The sequence below is a fragment of the Alligator sinensis genome, unplaced genomic scaffold (genome assembly GCF_000455745.1).
Source record: "Alligator sinensis unplaced genomic scaffold, ASM45574v1 scaffold34_1, whole genome shotgun sequence".
Lineage (NCBI taxonomy): Eukaryota > Metazoa > Chordata > Crocodylia > Alligatoridae > Alligator > Alligator sinensis.
In genome coordinates, this window is record NW_005842151.1 from 169,850 (window position 1) to 185,717 (window position 15,868).

General features: G+C 46.0%; 1 protein-coding gene across 1 annotated transcript in view; it reads left to right on the top strand.

Moving 5' to 3' along the window:
* Positions 1–10,430: 10,430 nt before the first annotated feature.
* KIF14 (kinesin family member 14) overlaps positions 10,431–15,868 on the top strand; it is a 70,008-nt gene continuing 64,570 nt past the window's right edge. The window contains exons 1-4 of the mRNA XM_014520762.2: positions 10,431–10,507; positions 11,464–12,714; positions 13,104–13,358; positions 14,533–14,620. Of these exons, the coding sequence (XP_014376248.1) occupies positions 11,588–12,714; positions 13,104–13,358; positions 14,533–14,620 (1,470 nt within the window). The 5' untranslated portion in view covers positions 10,431–10,507; positions 11,464–11,587. The remainder of the gene's footprint in view (positions 10,508–11,463; positions 12,715–13,103; positions 13,359–14,532; positions 14,621–15,868) is intronic.

Here is a 15,868-nt window from a genome sequence, read left to right on the forward strand (position 1 = left end):
AGAATTAAAGTAGTGTCTGCTTTAAAAGGACATTCTAAATTAAAAATCACATTTATGGCTGAACTTCCCTTGGTGCCTGGTGTTACAAGTAAAATTATTATAATTGACTATTGAAAAAAATAACATTTCTGTTTATTTCCTTGGGGGCTACCAGTTTCTGTAATTTATTCACTTCTGCATATATCACACTTGATCTCAGCTGGATTTAAGCTGGTGATCTAGATTCTGAGCCTTTTATACATTTATATAAATGCCTAATTTTAAGCATAAGCTTACCTGGCCAGATCCTACCTTGTGTAAATCATCACCACTCAATTTGAGATGGTGAACAATGACTGTTCATGTAACTAAGAATGTAGCACAGGGGCGGGCAGTTATTTTGGGCAGAAGGCCGCTCACAGAGTTTTGGCAAGCCATTGAGGGCTGCATGGGTAGCCCCACCCCTAGATAGGTACCCTGCCCCTGGTCACCATCTTGGGACTGGCAGTTCCCCCTAAGCTGTGAACTTTGCCACCAGAAGTCCCTCCCCTTGCCCCCTGGAAGTACTCCTTTCAGCAAGAGGGCTTCCATCTTGCAACCAGAAAAATACCAAATTATATTGTAAAAATCAAACATGTATTACAACATTCATTAATTTCATTTCAAAAAATATTTTTGTCTTGATTTACGTGTGTGTGTGTGTGTGTGTGTGTGTGTGTGTGTGGTGTACATAGAGGTGATAGTATCATAGCTTAAAATCAAGTCCTACTCTTGTATATTGTGAGTTTTGTGGGGGGCTGTGTGTGGGGGGAGGGTGGTTGAGGAATGTGAGGAGGTGTGGGTGTGGGGGTCTGCACAACTAGCGCAGCCCCATGCTCCTACTGGCCGCCACTTCCCCCCATCTGCCACTGTTGCCCTTCTGCCGCTTCCCTGCCCCACAAGCTTGCTGCTCCAGCACCATGCCCCAGCTGCTCCTGCCATCCCCAGTGCTGAAGCTGGGCCGGCTGGCTGGTGGGTTGGGGGGAGAACAAGGAAATGGCTACCCGGAGGAGCCAGCCCAGCTCCATAGAGCCCCTGGTAGCCCCAGCTCTGCACTCTTGCCAGCCTGCTTTGGATGCTGCCGGCATGGCCCTGTGCTCCCACCCGGCTGTTGTTGCGCTCTGGGCACCCACTCGCTGCACCTTCTCCCCCGCCCACTGCAGCCACTTACCTGCTTCTGCTCTGCTTGCTGGCTGGCCAGCCCAGCCCAGCTTCAGTGCCAGGGACAGCAGGAGCAGCTGGTGTTGGTGGGGTGGGCAAACCCTCTGCCTCCACCTTAGCCTGTCTCCCTTACCTCCCTCCTCGTGCAGTGCAACAAGCTCCAGAGCCCCTGCAACCAGCTCCATAGAGCCCTGGTAACCTGGCCCTGCACTCCTGCCTGGCTGTTACTGCGCTGTGTGCGTCTGCTCACTGCCCTGGGCCCTGCGCTGGCTCCAGAAGTGTTTGGCTGTGGTGCGGGTCCTTCACTGCCGCTTGTGAGCTGCCCAGCGTGGCAGCAGTGGCTGTGTGGAGCAGCCGCGCTGGGCAGCTCACAAGTGGCAGCAAAGGATCTGCATTGTAGCCAAACACTCCCAGCAGCCGCACCAAACACTGCCTGCTGCAGTGAGGGGGGGCCGCTTTCTTCCACTGTAAGCAGCAGCTTGTGCGCAGCTGCTGATGTTCTGAGCCGAGAGTCGGTGCAGGGCCCAGGCTGAGCAGCTGCAGCATGGGACAAACTGGTGCTCAGCACTGGAGAATAGCGGTGCCTCCCCCTCCGCCGCCAGTGCTCCGTGGCACAGCCACTTGCAGCCCATGTGGGGCTGCCTGTGCCTGCTCTCCGCTGGCAGCAGTGACATGGCGGAGGCACAGGACAGCCCCGGGTGGCTGCACCAGGAAGCTCTGGCCACAAGGAGTGGGAGGGGCTGCTGTTCTCCCACGCTGAGCACCAGTTTGTTCCCCGCTCCTGCTGCTCAGACCAGATGGATGAGCATGGGGTCGGGGTTGCGTGTGCTCACCTTGCCTGTACTGCAGGGCTGGGGCAGGGGGATTGGAGCAAGTGGGCATGTGAAAGCCACCAACAGCTAGGCAGGAGTGTGGGACCTGTGACCGTGTCATAGGGCCAGCGCCAGCAGGGCCCGGAGCAGGAGCGTGGGGTCCCAGCCGGCAGGGACTGTATGGAGCTGGGCTGGATCCCCCTTCTCCCTGCTGGCGCAGCTCAGCCCAGCTCCACAGACCCCTGCCGGCCTGCACCTGGCACTCCTGCCACCCTGCTTTGGGCCTCACTGGTGCTGGCCCCGGGACACCATGCAAGCCCTGCATGCCCACTTACTTCCACTCCCTCCCACTCCCACTGTGGCTTTTCCCACTTTCCTGCCCACCCACTTTGGCACCATGTGGCTCCTGGCTGCATGGCTGGACCGTGGGGCTCAGCAGAAGCCAGCCTAGCCCTGAGGACTGGGGCGATCCCCACAGTCCTCCCCTGCCTCCCCACCCACCTTCTTACCTGAATTTCCTGCTCTGGTGCAGGGAGACATGACCAGTCCCAGGGTCCCAGGTCAGAAGCCTCTGCTAGGCAGGGGCTTCGGCTGGGGGGCAGGGCTGGGCAGGCCTTGCTGTTACAGGAGCCTGACGGCTTCCCCTGGGTCCTACCGCCCCTGGTTCCTGTCATCTTTGACAGGAGCCTGGGACAGATAAATATAAATTTTCTACATTTTTAGGGGCCCGGATAGAATGGCCTGGTGGGCTGGATCTAGCTTGTGGGCTGTATTTTGCCCACTCCTGATCTAGCATGTAGACTTCAGAAGGATTGATTATATGTGGTTAAAATTAAGCATGGCAAATATTTTCACCAAGCCTGCAAACATTTGTTATGAATATTCTTTAAGGCCAGGCACATTCTTTAAAATACAAGCTTATCATGGAATAAAATAGCATGTGCCTATCCTAATATATAGAACGGAACGTTGGTGTAACTCGGGTCACATTTAATACAGAAAACATTATTCTTACCATATTCTGGTAGTAGACATTTTTTCAGAGTGAGTCAGAATGCAGATAGAATTGTGAATTATGTAAACTTGTGTAGGCATGTGGATGGGTTTGGAACGATGCATGAAAATGGAGGTTTGAGGAAATATCCCTCTTTCATCTGGAAAGACTGATCACATGGTGGTTGTTTACTGATTGGACAGATGATAGCTGCTTTCCTACTAAAGCAACACAGTGATAGAAGTGACTTATGAAACACAGCAAAATAACTTGCATATCTTTTTAGTTTATACAAATTATATACATATATATCTTTTAAGTTTATAAAGTCTGGACTTAGGTAACACATTTGAAACTAACATTAACAAAAGTGAATCATAGAATTGTAAAAAAATTAGGATTGAAATTCAGGAGGTCATCTAGTGTGTGTCAATGTTTTTTGTACCAGGACCCATTTGTAAACACTGGCCAATCCCGGTTCAATTCCCCTCACTCCTGAACTGCTGCCCCCAGGCCCCAGCCCCCCAGTGTGTAGGGGAGGGGATGGGGGAATGTGGGGCAGAGGACCCCAAGCAGTCACTTGCAGGCTAGAGCCCTGACAGTCTGCAGGAAAACAGTCACAGTTTCCCATGTTTTTTTCTTTTAAAGGAGAGTCCATTTTTAAAGTTTATTGATCCATGTTTGAAGTTTGTTTGCAACCCTTTCATATATTCTTGCGACCCACAGGTTGAGAAATGATCTAGTCCAACCCTTCCTCCAAGCAGGACCGTGCCTAACCATATTATCCCAGCCAAGATTTTGTCTAGCCAGGTCTTAAAAACCTCCAGGGATGGAGATTCTTCAACCTCTTTGGGTAATTTGTTCCACAGCGCTTTACTACCCTCCTAATGAAAGAGATTTACCTAATATCTAACCTAAACTTCCTTTGCTGCAACTTGAGACCATTGTTCCTGGTTCTGCCACCAATGAAAACAGTCTTGCTCCATCCTCTTTGGAACCACCCTTCAGGTAGCTGAAGGCTGCTATTTAATCCCTGCTCAGTCTCCTCTTCTCCAGACTAAATAAGACCAGTTCCTTCAGCCTCTCCTCAGAAGTCATGTGCCTCAGCCCTCTCATCATTTTTGTTGCCCTCTGCAGGACTCTCCAATTTGTCTACATCCTTTCTGTAGTGTGGGGCCCAAAACTGAACACAGTACTCCACATGTGGCTTCGTCAGTGCCAAAGAGAGGGGAAGAATCATTCCCTTTGATTTCCTGGCAATGCTCCTACTAATGCAGCCCAGTATGCTGTTAATTTTCTTTGCAGCAAGGGCGCACTGTTGACTCATATTCAGCTTATTGTCCACTGTAACCACCAGGTCCTTTCCTGTAGCGTTGCTGCTTAGTTAGTCAGGACACAGCCTGTACTGGTTCATGGGATTGCTCTGTCTTAAGTGCAGGACTTGTCTGTTTTGAATCTCATGAGATTTCTTTATGTCCAGCCCTCCAATTTGTCAAAGTCTCTCTCAATCCTAGCTCTACCCTCCAGCATATCCATTACTCATCTCAGGTTGGTACCATCTGCACACTTGCGGTGCACTCCATCCCATCTTTCAGGTCATTGATGAAGATACTGAACAAAACCAGCCTCAGGACTAATCTCTGGGGCACTCCACTTGATACTCTGGAGCACTAGATATTGAGCCATTGATAATTACCCTTTGAGCCCAATGATCCAGCTGGTTTTCTATCTACCTTACAGTCCATTCTGCCAACCTATACTTCCTTAGCTTGTCTGCAAGAATGTTGTAGGAGACCATATCAAAAGACTTGCTAAAGTCAAGGTATAACACATCCACTGATCTCCCCACATCCACAGAGCCAATCATCTCATCATAGAAAGCAATCAGGTTGGTCAGGCATGACTTGCCCTTGGTGAATCCATGCTGACTCTTCCTAATCACAACCTTCTCCAAGTGCTTAGAAATGGATTTCTTGAGGCATTGGCGATGTGTAGGGGGTGCACGTGGGTGCACGTACACCCCCTGAGATTGGCGGTGGACCCCCTGAGACTGGGCGGTGCCCCCTCGCTGTTGACACCGCCGGCAGCATCTGCAGGAAGTCGCCACCCACCCTGCCGCTGACACCGTTGCAGCCACCAACACCCCTGCAGGGCAAACTGCAAACTGTGTGGCTCCATTCCTTCCTTACACCTTGCTCCAAGCCTCGTGGTGTCACCATATCATCACTCTCTTGTTGGGGCTTCGACCTTCTTGGCCTCAGCCCCCTTTCTCTAGCTGGGTCTTCTAGCTTGGGCTCACTGTCTTGGGTCTGGCTTCTAAGCACCAGCTTCCATCTTGCCCTCTCAGGCACTGGCCCCCTGGCCCCAAGCTCCATCCTACTATGGGCACTGAGCCCCCTGGCTCCAAACTCTGCCTTCTCTGGGCTTTGCTTGCTCATTCTGCCTTGAGTCTGCCCCCAGCCAGGCTCAAGACGAACATATGCCCCTAATACACTAATGGGGCATCCTAAAAACTACCCCTGACAGTCCTGACCCAAACCACTGGTCTGAACTGAAAGGTAAGCCCACTGGCTTTAACAAAAACTCCCTTTTGGACCCTTCCACATGAAAGAAAGGGAAAATAGGACACTGCCCCTTCAAGAGGGGAACCCTTTCCCCATACCTCAGGCCAGGCAAACGCTCATGGCAGCCCTCATTTTGTAAACCCCAGTTCTGGGTTATATCCCCATAAGCTCCCAGAGTCTCACTGGTAACCCCAAGGGAACTCAGCAGTTGCTGAGGCTTTTCTCAGCAACTCCCAGGGCCTGACCCCCTACTCTGGTTCTGGCTCTGGCTTATATATCCAGAACCCTCCCCGCTTCTGGTCATGTGTTCTTTTAGCTAACGTGAGGGCAAGCTGCTTATTAAGCCCAGTATGGCCTGCTGTCCTTGTCTGGTTAACAACAATCCTTCCTTTAAAGATGAGGGGATGCTTGTGTTCTAACAGATGAATAGTTTTTTCATAGTAGGTGACATCTCAGATAAGTTTCTCACGGATGAGAAGTAATTCTCAACTTATTGGGCCCTGGGCTGCTGGTTCTGAAGTCATTAAAATTAAGTCATTATCTGCTTCACCCTCACTACTTGCTCCCACTCCTACTGAGATAAATGTCTCTGCTTGTTTGTGCTTGTTCCCTCTCCTGCAGCCAACTAGCTGCCCTGTTGACTTCTGCAAATGCACAGAAAATGCCAGCATGAATTAAGGAACTCTGGGACGTGTAGTTCTTCAGAGACCATATCTCTTAGGAAGGTGCACTACTCTCTCTCTCTCTCTCTCTCTCTCTCTAACAAGAAGTCCTAGAGTTTCAATAAAGAAATATCATCATTCCTAAGTCCTAGAGAGAGACTGTGTCAGGGAAAACCCTGGGACAGCTGGATTTCAATATTTTTTAACTTTTAACTTATTTCAAAAAAAGTTAAAGTTAACCTTTTTTTAACTAGTTAAAGTTAAAAGTTAGCTATTTCTTTAACTTGTTAACTAGTTAAATAACTAGTTAATTCCCATTACTGAGTATTTGTCATGTATGTAAATATGAAGGTGTCCATTTAAAGGTGACTACAGCACTTTGAGCACCTTCTCAAACTCTTTTATTTGAATGTTATTTTCCATTTGACCAGAGCTAATATTTACATTAAAGTTCTGTATTCTTTCAGATTTGAGCTGTCTTTCAGATGCTGCTGCCATTAAACATTTTTTTTTACTGATTGGAGGGACACAGTCATTTCTTGTTTTCTTCTATACTTTAGCTTTCCTTTTGTCTCCCTCTGCTGGATTTCTTTTTCCTTTGCTCAGATTAGTTTGGCTGGTTTGAACACCAGTATTTGTGAGTACCGGCTGTTCTACCTGCCCTATTAAAGAGAGCTGAATGTTTTGATGATTTTTATGCTGTGATCAATCTTATACATGATTCAGCAGGTATAAGAGAACAATTTAGGATTATTTCTTGTGAAAATTTCACGGAAGAATATTTGGTAATTTTGCTCACTTTGAAGCAACTGTAAAACATTTTTAAAGCAAAACTGGATTATAATGATGTGGAAAAAGAGCACAATAATGGGAGAAGGACTGTTATTCTTAAGGAGGATAGATTAAAAGGTAGAGTAACTCTTTTGTATATGCTTTCAATGCAGGTTTCCTATTTTTACTGCACTACAGTTAGTGCACCATCCTGTACATCAACGGTGCACCATAGGAAAACAGTAGAATGGTCATCTTCTAGTAATGTGACAATATTCACAGTACCTAGCACAGTGTTTCTCAACCAAGGTCTCACAAGATCCTTTTAGGGGTACTGCAGTGTGCCACACAATATTACCACTGTTAAATATGTAAACACTTATACATGACTCAAAAGATAAACCCAGAGATTTCAAATAGGAATCTATACTGTCAACAACATTCTGACCTGTTGTGGTCTTTCTGAGTTCTTTGCAACAGAAGAATTGCTGTGTTATTTTTCTGTAGTCAATAACCAAGTAAAAGCTAAGAGTTGACATTTTCTAAGGGGTGTCTTGCATCTAATGAATGATGCTTTGATCCTAAAAAGTTTGAGAACCACTAACCTACCAGAGGTTGATTTTAAAATGGGACCCTCTATTTAAATCACAACAGCCCTGCTATAGTTTGAGCTATTTTTTATACTGTATCTTCATTTTGGAGGTTTACTATTTGTCCCCTGGCCATTTCCCTAGGATAAAACTTGATATAGGGCATGCTACACATGATATTAGTCCAACACTCCTGGGTGTCGCATTTACACGTGCGCCTGGGACCACAACACGTTGAGCTGGCTCAGAGCAGCCCTGGCTGGCAGAGGCCCAGGGGGCCAGCCTGCCAGCCCGGGGCTTCTCCAGCCCAGCTCAGCATGCTGTGGAGGGGCTAACTAGGGCATAAGGGTGCTCCAGTGCAGGGCTAGCTGGCAGGCAGCCCTTGCACTGGAGCACCCTCGTGCCCCAGCCTGCCCTGTCAGCGTCTACATGTGTATTGCAGCACACTAACACCACTGCAGCATGCTGTGGAGGGGCTAGCTAGGGCATAAGGGTGCTCCAGTGCAGGGCTAGCTGGCAGGCAGCCCTTGCACTGGAGCACCCTCATGCCCCAGCCTGCCCTGTCAGCCTCTACATGTGTATTGCAGCACACTAACAACACTGCTGTAGAATAGTACTTGTGTTTACAAGTACTATGCTATGGTGGCATTTATTAGTTTACTGTGGCCTAATAGGGCTGCATGTGTAGATGCTGAGACTTCACTGCAGAGATAGTCATCTGTGCAGTAAACATCTTGTGTTGATGTGCCCATAGAAACTGATATTAAATGGCTTAAATTATTTTACAATTTTGATTAGCTATAGCCTGGATTGGCCAGGAGCCTACCGGAATTGGCATCAATCTCCTGGTGACTATTGAAAGCAATCCGGGAGATTGTTATTGTGAACAGGTTGAACAGTGCAATTGATGACTAGAGGTGCACCGATACATTGGTCCCATATTGGATTGGCATTGATATAAGGAATATTGACAGTATTGGCAATTGGCTTTTTTTGGCTGGTTTGGCCGACAATGTCACCGATAAATGCCCTGTGTGTGCACCCAGCCGCAGCATAACATGCAGGAGGCCAGGAGCACAGCCTGACAGCGTGGAGAGCAGCTGGGTCCAACTGGTAAGTTTGTTGAGGGAAGAGGAGTGGAGGGGGGGCGGGGGGCAGATCGAGGCCCCACTAGTGAGGAAGGGAGTGGGGCTGGGGTTGGGGCAGGCGCTGCACAGCCAGGGCAGAGCGTGGGACGGAGCTGCGAGCAGCTCATCCGGGGGGTGTGGGAAGCGGGTGGTGGCTCCTGCTGCTGCACGCACCCCGGGAGCGCATGGGTGGTGTGTGCCTGGACCTGTGTGGGACTAGGGTGGGCTGCCTCTGGACTGGGGCTGGGGTGGTGCCAGGCTCTTCCCAGCAGGGGGTTGGGCCTGGCTGTGCTGGGGGCGGGTGGCAGCGCTGCAACAGGGGCTACTGTGAACTTTGGGGTGGCTGCAGCCCACTCCCCCATAGCCCCGCTCCCAGCACTGCTGTCGCCAGCCCCGAGTGCAGCCCAGCCCAGCCCAGCCCCCCACCAGGAAGAGCTCACTGCTGCCCTGGCCCCAGCCCGCAGCAGCAGCTCGCCCTCACCGATCTGGGGGCACATGCCTTTGCCGAAGTGCGCGTAGTGCCACAACTTGGTCACAACTCTGCAGTTGTTAGTATGATATGAGCTTACGGCATTAGTCAGAGGCAGGACAGAAGGTCCATCCTGACGCGTGCAATACAAGACAATTGGGAAATGGGAGCCAAGAGTCAAATAGCTGCTGAGATCACTGTTCTTAAGGCTTGAGGAGGGAGGAAGGCAGAGAAATATGCAGCTAGCATTGAAGCTATTCCCGAAGGAGTATGCTTTACAGTATGAATGCCGCGTGCCCCCGGAGGCTGGGGGGGCACAGGAGCTCCTGCAGGCGGTAATGACACTGGTGGTGGTGGGAGTGTGGTGGCAGCAAGTGGGGAGCTCCCACAGCTGTTGGGTGTTGGGAGTGGGGGTGACGAGCACCGACCAGTGCTCAGCGACCACCTGCAGATGCCGCCGGCAATCACAGATCATCCATGGGTGCCGCCAGTGGTGTTGGTGGCGAGTGCCCACAGTGTCAGTGGCACCTTTTGCACGGGGTGCACTGCCATGTTCAGAGGGTGCAGTGCACCTGCTATGCATCACCAATGCCGGAAGGAGTATGCTTTTTGGTATAAATGGTGTTGGCTTTGTTTTAATTTTAAACTGCTCTTAAGGGGCTTGGGAGAAAGGGTGGAGAGGAGCCTGGCCTCGGGAATCAGTGCTTGGAGGCATCCCAAATGCCCAAGGCAGCCTGGATAAAGAGGGCATAGAGCTAAGGGGGCGGCAGAGGTGGGAGCGGCGAAAGGAGCCGAGGGCCGCAGGGGAAACTGTGGGGAGGGGAGCGTGTTACCAGCGCACCATCCATTTGCCGTGAGGATCAGCACCCCCGAGCACAGCGCAGCCGGCAGTGCGGAGCAGTGACCACACAGCTGTTGTCCAGCGCCCAGCTTCACCTCGTCCTCGTCGCACCCGCTATCCTCTGAGCCTGGGTCCCCCGCGACAGAGCAAGACACCTCCCTTCCCGGCTCCTCCACCGCCCCACGCGGCGCGTGACGTCACCGTTGGCTGCAGCCAATCGCGGGCGGCGCGGCGCATTCGAACCAAGCGCTGGAGCGCGGCGGCCGGTTGCGGCGGAGCGGAGGTGAGCGAGCGGGAGAGGGCGGTGGAGGGGAGTTGGAGCGCTGAGGGGAGCGCGCCGGCCCCCCAGCTCCTTGCAAGGCGCTTCAGTGCCGCTGCCGCTTCGCTTTAAAGGCGTCTGCAGCTCGGGCCCATGGTGCCTGGTGCTTTCAGAGGGCTGAGTCATCTGCGTGCGGCGGGTCTGCTTAACTGCTGTACGATATACACGGCCGCGAAGAGGTACGAGCGCCGCCCAGGGCGCTGGGAAACAGTCCCCCTGCTCTCCCCTAGGCTGCCTTCCTGCCCTAAGCTGTAGGAGACATAGCGGGAATAGCTGAGCCTTTTGCTGTTAAGCATATCCCAGAAGCGTATGAGAAGGAGACCTTTGGACCTAAATGCTGACAGGCATCATCAGAAGAAGGCTCCTTGGGCACCAAGTATGGACATAGACAAGAGAGAATTCCATACCTATTAAAACGATAACATTTTTAATGATAAGAATTAAATCATAGAATTCTCTTCTGCATCTTACTTCTTATCTCATCTGTACTTGGTTCTGAGAGTCTTCTCTTCTCATAAGCGTCTTTCAGAGTTCAGGTCCCGGCCCTCTGGAAGGTCCAATAGGCAAAATATTCCTTGTCTCGGTGCTCTGTTGCATTTTCCAGTGGAATATGGTTGTTGACCAGTGTGGTCGGGAGAGAAGCAATTGCTCAGGTGGCTGTAGCGTTAATTTTATGGAGGGCTATGAAAACCAAGCAACTTTGAATTGTGTTTTCTGCAGTTGGGAATATGTATCACTGGGTGATCAGCTTCTGTATGTTACTGTATGTTCTGTATGTTGGAGTTAGATGCTGTGTCTTTTTTACCAGCTGGAACTTTTTCATGGTGTTGGGTCTAATTCTCAGAAATGTATTGTTTAAAAAAAAAAAAAAAAATCAAATTTGATCATGATAGTGCACCTTCCAGTGGTGGCCTGAAAGGCATTTAGTAAGGTAAAGTACAATCTCCCAGCCACTGAGCTTTTACTCAGTTACATTGTTTTAATTAGCTGAGAGAAAAATCAAACAACATTTCCCTTCATTTTTGCTTTATTTTTAAACAGGTGAGCATGTAGGAGGCGGGTTTGTACAGGATTTAGTTAAAATAGCTAATGTTCTACAATATAACAGTAAGAATTTGATGCTTTGCTGTTACAGATTCCATGGGAACAAAAGTTCACAGCTGCAGAGAGAAGAGAAACTTAAAAATTAATTTAAGCTTGCAGGCAAAGTTTGGGCTGTATATTTTAGGTCCTAATCTTAAAACTTGCATGAAGCAAAAATGTCCCTTTACACGGTCCCTACGAGAAGTCGTGCTGATGCATTTTGTACTGCTTTACAAAAGAATGCTTCACAAAGTACTTTCTCTAGAAGCAACAGGTTTGGACATGTGTCAGAAAATGAAAAAGATAACGCATTTTCACTGTCTCTGAATAAGACCAAAGAAATAAATAGGACCTATGTGATTTCTGCCTGTAAAAAAGCAAGTGTTGCCACAGTTGCACCTAAACCTGAAGGTAGGTTCACACTCCAGAGACGAAATGGGGCAAGCAAAGAAACCATTTCTACTGATGATCAGTTCAACGAGAATGCAATGCAGGATTCTGGTGGTGCACAGATGGAGAAAAGACTCACCCTGCAGCGACGTGTGAGGACTGGATCAATAGAGAAATGTAAAACCAATAAAGAAAGTGTACCCAGGATAGAAACTTCTGATTCTGCAGTTGCAAATAGCCAAAATGTGTTTCCCTTAAGCATTTGTACTGACGACTCCCACCATATTAAACCAGGTCTTCGGTTAGTTGAAGGTCAGTCAAATGTAAAGTTACACATGGATCTGAAAAATAAAGATGGCCTTGCTAATATTAATGGTTCATGTGGAAACGGTAATTGTACATATTTGAAATATAAGGCCCATAGTGCTGATGCTCAAACTCAATATGAAGTCCCTAAATCAGCACAGTTAATAGCAACAAAGCCCATTAACAGGACACCGGCTATAAAGTTGAATGAAAAAGATTTTAATAAACTATCTGGGAAGGAAAAGGTACAAAATTCACTTGCAAAACATGGCTATTTAGGAAGACAAGGAATTCCTTGGAAAGGCACCACAGAAGGAATGAATGTAATATCCAAGTGTGGGATACCTCAGAATGCCAAAAGTCCAGCCATATCTACTTTGAAGAACAGGACACCTTGCCATCAAGTTATAGAGAAAAAGCAAATGAGGGCATCTAATTCTCTTTCCATAAGTAGAAGTGGAGGAGCTGAAGTGAATAACACACACGTGCCAGCTGTTGCACTTAAAGAAGAAACCCCAACTCGGATCCCTTGCACTGAGGAAGATGCTTTCAAAGTAGAAAACAGCAAAGTGACAGTAGCTGTGCGAGTACGACCCTTCAGTAACAGGTGTGGAGCCGATTATTTTTGGGTGTTCTTTGGGTACTATAAATGCACACTGTTGTTCTAGTATATGCTCAATTGACTGCTTCTTTCAAAGTAATAACCAATAGTCTGTATGTTTTTAATAAGCTAGTACATAATGTGATCTGAATTTTTTTTTAAGTATGCTTTAAAAAACATTGTTGTAGTTAAGGGTTGGGGACAGGGAACTACTGGTAGAGCAGTGACCTTTTGAATATTGTTTAGGTGAAACTTTCTTCTTTCTTCCTTCCTGAATGAATCAGTTCTTTATCAGACAATATGTTGCTTATAGAACACCTTGATTCTTAGAGAGATAAGATTGAGGTGACCACCTTAGTTTTTAATGTTGGTTTGTTTGGTCTCTTTTTATTCAGAGAAAAAAATGAAAAATCATTCCAAGTGGTTTCCATGAATGGCCCAGAGACAGCTGTGCAGCATCCAGACACCAAACAAACTTACAGCTTTATTTATGACTTTTCATTCTGGTCCTTTGACAAGTGTCATCCACATTTTGCAAGTCAGGAGATAGTATACAAGACTTTGGCAGTACCCTTGCTAGAAAGAGCCTTTGAAGGATACAACACCTGTCTTTTTGCCTACGGACAGACTGGTTCTGGAAAATCATATACGTAAGTTTCAGAGGAAATATTATTTCAGGAGCTGGTTTAATAAGTCACTTCCAGTTGCTAGAAGAAACTAGATTGAAATGTATTTATTCAGGTTTTGAAAATCTGCTTTAAATGTAACATTTGACTAGAAATTAAGATGCTTAGAGCTAGACAGATATTAATAGAAAAGTTACTGCATTATGGTGAAGGCTTAGTTGACTAGACAATGAAAACATAATTCAAGTTTGAGCAGTTGGTTTTTGGTAAAGAAATTGTGGTTTGGCCAGGTATAAGTGAAAAAATTATGCTGGAAAAATATACTGCATTAAAAACAGTAATAAATATACAACTACTATGGGTTTATTCAAATCTTTGCAATTGACGTTATACAAAGTTCTGTCAGTGCACAAAATAAGCTGAAAAAGAATATTTTTATCTACTCTTTTTCAGTTATAGTTCTCTTAAATATTATTTGCAAAACTTTAAAAGAAAAAAAATCAGCTCTGTCTAAATCCACTTTTATTGGCCAGTCAGTGGCATCATTATTATGCAAAACTGGTTTTACTTTCAGTATTTACTATCTGACCTGAAAAGACAAAATTGTCATCTTGTTTGTAGTATTTTTGTTAGTTTTTATTTAGGCAATTTTGTTTTCTACCATTCCTCAGTATTTTTAGTGGAACTGAAATTTAAGTGAAGTTGAAACTAAATTGTTTTACAGTGAAGTGTGTTGAATTCTTTTAAAATAAATTGGTGACTTTTTAAAAGTTCAACAAGCTGGCCTCTCTTTATTTTATAAATAAGATGTTGATTTAAAAAAAATCTTTTAAATATCTTTAGTGTGAATATCTTAATACAATTAAAAGTAAACTTGATATGAATGTTTTCAAGAAGATGGGCTTTATAGGCAGACTTTCATAGGAAGCCCAAACACTTCACTTTGGAAGCAGAGGGATAAACTGATCTGTTTGTATTAGCATTGGAAAGTCACAATTGTAAAGCAATAATTTTTATCCAACTGTATCTTAAATGGTTCTCTAATTTGTTTCTGTAACTAAATACTTAAAAAAAGAGCTCTGGGATCTGTAATGGTCTTTTAACTGCAGCATGGTTAATATTTTTCTTCCCACTGTAAATACAAATAACCTCTTTTAAAGAGTTAAAAATCTGAAAATGTATACTTTCCTAATTATAGGATGATGGGATTTGGTGAAGAACCAGGAATCATTCCAAGATTTTGTGAAGATCTTTTCCTTCAAATTGGACAAACAGATACAGAAAAGGTATTTCTTCAGAATTTTTTCTTTTGTATTGAATTAAAAAGTAGCTAGTATATTGATATTAAGGATTTGTTGTTTTGTGGGGGTGTGTTTCTCTTTTTCCTTTTTTTATCTTTATTTTATACATCAGCCCTGGTTTACTTCCTGTTTTCAGTATGCTGCATCTTAAATCTTATTTTTGCTCATAGAACTAACAAGCATGTTCTTTAGACCAGGGGTGGCCAGCTTGCGGCACACACGCTACAACCAGTATGGGCAGCCTCTGTGTGTGGCCCGTGGCAGATCTGGGAGGCAGCACAGAAGCAGATAGGGCAGGAAGAGGAAGTCAGAGCAGCAGATTAGATAGGGGAAGGGGATCAGAATGACAGCCGGTAAGAGTTGGGGACTAATTTATGGCACACCTTTCGAAAAGATTGGCCCCACTGTTGTAGACAAACGAACATATACTATCCTATGATCCCAAAGTGGGAATAACATAAAATGAAATATGTGCGTAGTATTACAGCAATTTGGGTTAAATACATTAACATAATAGGAAACAGGGAACCAAGACATAGAATCAAAGCTAGAACAACTACAAATTGTAATAACTATTAATTATAATCAACAATTTATAAATATTGTGAAACGATTTTTTTTTTTTTTTGGTCTTATAAAACCCTGGGATTATTTAAGAACAATCTTTCAAGCCTGTTCTACAAATATAATTGAATGTTTTTCTTTTTTCTTTTCTCTTGTTTTTTCTTTTAACCAAAATAGTTATCATGCACTTAAATTTAATTGATCCAATGAAGCCATAGTTGAAAGAGCATGCTTTAAATTACAAGAGTTTCAAAGCTAGACTCATGATCTAAAGGAAAATAGGAAAAAAGTCCTAGAAAGTACAAAGAGAAATATGCAGGCTTTGTCCCACTATTTCTTAGAATACTCATGTATGTAATACATCTGTTTTGATATGGTAACCAAGTGGGTCAAATGGAAACAGACTTGCAGTTGTTTGGACATCAGTGAATGCTCTCTATATATCATTGGTTTATATGGCTGATCCATTATTCTTCTTAACACTAAAATGCTCCATCCTTTAGGACAACCTTCCTGATTGGAGACTGTGTTCTAGACTTTTTATGAGGCAACATCAGTGCACGTGATCTGCTGAGTGATCTCTCTCTCCCTCTCGATAGCTAAATCTACCTAATGTTATAAAATCTACCAGGCTCCGCAATGACAGCAGGGAGAGTGGAGGGGGGGGGG